At 41.0% G+C, this 4,066-nt stretch overlaps 1 protein-coding gene across 11 annotated transcripts in view; it reads right to left on the bottom strand.

Annotated features, from left to right (window-relative positions):
- The window catches only part of ANKS1B (ankyrin repeat and sterile alpha motif domain containing 1B), a 1,163,098-nt gene extending 1,159,070 nt beyond the window's left edge, over positions 1 to 4,028 (bottom strand). For 6 of the 11 annotated variants that reach the window (XM_027775659.1, XM_006141373.3, XM_027775652.1 and 3 more), the window contains exon 1: positions 3,849 to 4,027. In XM_027775659.1, coding sequence (XP_027631460.1) covers positions 3,849 to 3,982 — 134 coding nt within the window. In that variant the 5' untranslated portion in view covers positions 3,983 to 4,027. Of the gene's footprint in view, positions 1 to 3,848 lie in introns of all 11 variants that reach the window. The other 5 variants (XM_027775658.1, XM_027775657.1, XM_027775654.1 and 2 more) reach the window with 2 other exon arrangements.
- Between the last annotated feature and the right edge of the window lie 38 nt (positions 4,029 to 4,066).

Consider the following 4,066-nt stretch of genomic DNA (forward strand, 5'->3'; position numbering starts at 1 on the left):
AGATTATGTTTATACTCCCACATAGTCAACCATTGTTCGAGTCCCAGACCTGGCAGCTTAAAACACACTCCAGGTACATTTGCATGCAGGCCCAAAATCACAAGAGGAGAATGGAGGAGAAGGGCCTGTGCCATGGTCATCCTGCTGAGGAGTGATTGCTCACCTTTCTGTCTCTCTGTCTCACTCTGCCTCTGCAGTGAGTGCATGTGCCCTATAGCAAAAATCTAAGAAAAACCTTACAACATCTCTGTATGATAGGTACGATTATGATGTCCACTCTTTAGAAAAGGACAGAGAGACTGAGAGGCTTTTATATTTATCAAAGGGCAGTCCTGCTGTTGCTGAAAACTGCAGTGTCAGTCAGGCACACCTGATCCCCTATCACATACCTACTCCTCAACTAGTAGATAAGAAGAAGTAAAAAACATCTTCAGAAAAGCTCTTATCTATGGCTGGCCCTGTAGCACTTCAGTGAAGTGCTGTGCGTAGGGAGCTGGGTCCCATATGGCTGACCATGGTATGAATACCAGCCCCAGCAGCTTGAAAAACATGCCAGTCACGTAAGTGTGCATATCCCAAATCCAGACATGATAGACGAAAAGGATTGTAGCATGATCTTGTCCTGCAGGGTATGTGCGTGCACACTTTCTCTGTCTAGTGAGTACCTGAGTCCTCTGGCAATTTAAAGAAAATTCTTACCAGGACCAGCAGTTAGCGTAATGGGTATGTCGCTGGACTCCCATGTAGTCGACCACGGTTCGCATCCTGGACCCGGTGGCTTAAAACTCATGCCGGGTGCGTGTGCGTACATGCCCAAGATCCCAAGAAGAGAGTGGAGGAGAAGGGGTCGCGGCATGGCCATCCCCCCTGGGGAGTGATTTCTCACTTTCTATCTCTCTGTCTCTTTCTGGAGAGCGCATGCACCCTGTAGTAAAAAATCTCTCCAAAAAAAGAAAAAAAGAAAATTCTTACCTAGTGAACCTTCAGGGGGCAGTCATGAGTTTTGCTTAAATAGAAAAGAAAAATAATATACCAGAATTTAAGAATTTTTTAATTAAATTATTATTCAAAGTAAAAATAAAAAAAAAAAAGTGTCCGGACTGGCCAGGTACCTTGCACTTTTGTGAATAAAACAAATTGCACAAATAAGATTTAAGATGTGGTAAAGCAAAGTTGAATCACAGAATATCAAATCTTTGCCATTATTAAATATGTGACCTGAGGCAAGTTCTTGATCTTTCTTGTTTTTTAGCCCTTCATCAATCCTCATCTGTGAAATGAGAACGGACAACACCACCACCCCCATTTTTTTTTTAATTTAGTATAGGGCATATTTGCTCACTGGAGAGACAGAACCTGAGAAACCTCCCCCTAGGGGGAGATAATCACACCGCAATCCCTTCTCTATTTTCCTTATCGAATTTTGGCCATGCATGCACACATGCCAGGCATGTTTTTCAATCTGTTGGTTCCGGGAGGTTTCAAATCAGTCAGTCAGCCATGTGGGATCCAGCTGCCTTACCCACCGCCACCTATCAGGTCCAAGTATTAACCTCTTCGACTTGACACAAGAATTGAATGAGATCCATGTAAACATTCAGTACAAGCCCTGATTCTATTATTACACAACATAAGTAATAAACCAAGTGAAAAAAGTGACAAACCTATTCTGCAATTCACTCCAAAATACTACAAAATATTACTGTTACTATGTTTGATGGGAGGAGGGCACATTTTCATTAACCTAGAATTACATTTCTGAAGATAATCATTTGTGAAATGAAGTGACAACTAAATAAATGAGCCTTCTTGGGAATCTCTTTTTATGCAAAGGGTTCACCCAAAGAATATAATTTCAATTCTCATTTTCTTCAAAGACACTCTTTTACTAGTTTAGTTTACTCAGTATGCAATCAATAATTGCAAGTTTAGCTATTGCTTTTGCTTATGATGTTTACAAATTGTTTTAAACTACTCTAATGAACACATGCTTTCTTAGTTTTATGGCTTTCTATGTGATTTTTGAAGAGCTACTATTGTTACCTGCCACAAAACCAGCCTTTCTCTGTCACTCAGAATGTACACTGTGGTCAAAATGTTGATATTTTACTTAGTGTATACTAACATTATAGAGTTACTATTTTATTCCTAAAATTTGACATCTTTTTTTTAATGGTACAACTGGAAAAGGAGTAAAGATGGAGTAGAGAAAGTCTTTTTAAAATACCATCATTTTGCTGGAATTAAGCAAAGTTCTTATTGCTCTCAAAGAATTCCTTAGTGGTTTTTCTAAAGAAATTATTTTGAGAAACCTCTTTTGGCATATAAATTTCTAGCCATAATCGTTTTTTATAACTGTTGGACCCACTGGCAGGTACATATACCTGTAACTTAGCTGCTTTTATATAATTACTTGTGACTAAGGGCAATTATTAGAGCTGTAATCTAAAGTATGCACATATTGTCTACTTGGGTTTGAAGCAAAAATTATTTAACATGGGAATATAAATAGAGCCATCATTTCTCAGGCCTACTGAAAAATGTCCCATAAATATTCATTGTTCAGAAGTAACGTGTAATTCCAATAAAATGTCATCATCCACAAGTACTTATAACATATGGGGCTTTTAAAAATCCCATCAACTATCTTCCCACTAAATTTATTTCACTACAATATAAACTGTTTATTTTCTCTGTCAGTAGTGTAATTAATTGCATTTTCTGACCACTACAACTTAACAAGACTTTTGTAGAAAGCACAATTTCTCACTCAGAAGTTTGTATTTAGCCCGTGTCGAGAGTGGCACAGGATATTTACAACTCAAGAAAATCACTTAAGCTCTTAAACAGTTGTCCAGGTGTGGTTGGGTTGTCTAAAAGATGTTTTAAAGTGAGGATATATATGGTGATGGATGCCTCCAGAAATATCTAGGATAAATTGATTAGCCGTGATTTTAGAAACTAAAGAGCTTTCCTTCCATTGTACCTAGGGAATACTTCCTCTCCACTGATTTCATTTGTCCATCGATTCAACTTTACAGTTCATAGTTTCTAAAATATGCAAACCGGCCCTATTTCAAAGGTACTGCCTGCTGAATAAAGACCTTGACATTTTCTTAAATGTCATTTTAGGTGCTCCATGCACTATCAGTGTCACCTGCAGCCTGTGCACATTCAAAGGCCTCTGCTAGTCCATACACACTACCCTAAGCCCAACCTAGCATCCTTTGACCTGAGATACCATGATCAAGTTTCCCTCAGCTCTGCCCAGGTAACTGAAAGTCCTGCTGGGGCCGCCTAGCCTGCCTTGCCAAGTTTTCTACACACCCTGTACTGGTGACATCTCATCAGAAGGCTCACTTTCTTCATTTTGTGGGATCATAACCCTCAAGCACAACAAACGCTTTCTGCAAGAGAAGGCTGTGGCTTTTGCAGAGTAATTGCATGCACGCAGTAGCTTCTCTACCAATTTCATTTAAATAGACAAAAAAATAATAATAATAAGGCTGGATTCGAAGCTGCAAACATATCATCAACACTGATGAAAAGCGGGTAGAACGTCGATTTTCCTCCAGCAAGACTGGTCCATGTACAAGTTCTGCACCACGGCTCAGAGAAAAGTAGCTTCCTGACGCATTGATGGAAGGCTATTTGGAAATTACTCAAAAGAATCAAGGCATCAATCTGACAAGGAGGCTCGTGCCTCCTTTCCGTACACACGGTCTGTTTTCCTACCTAATTTAAGAATGAATCGCTGGCAGCCAGCAGGTGCAATAACCGAGAGGAGGATGTATCCATCACAATGCATAACGAGGTGTGCCATCCCCGGAGCTGCCGCCCGTCCTTACCTTAGCAGATTAGACAGGGGCAGGGGTCCGGATCCACCGCCCAGGATCCCTCCTTTCCTGCCAGACAGGAGTTTCTCCACCAGAGCCACATTTCCAGTGCGAGCAGCTTCCAGTAGCTCCTGGTCCTTCCCCATAGTCTCTCACTGACACCCCACAGAGTCCTCTCCCAGCTCGGGTCCTCCTCCCCGCCCACCCCCACTCCCCAAAATCCACGGCCC

The sequence above is a fragment of the Tupaia chinensis genome, unplaced genomic scaffold (genome assembly GCF_000334495.1).
Source record: "Tupaia chinensis unplaced genomic scaffold, TupChi_1.0 Scaffold000054_1, whole genome shotgun sequence".
Lineage (NCBI taxonomy): Eukaryota > Metazoa > Chordata > Mammalia > Scandentia > Tupaiidae > Tupaia > Tupaia belangeri.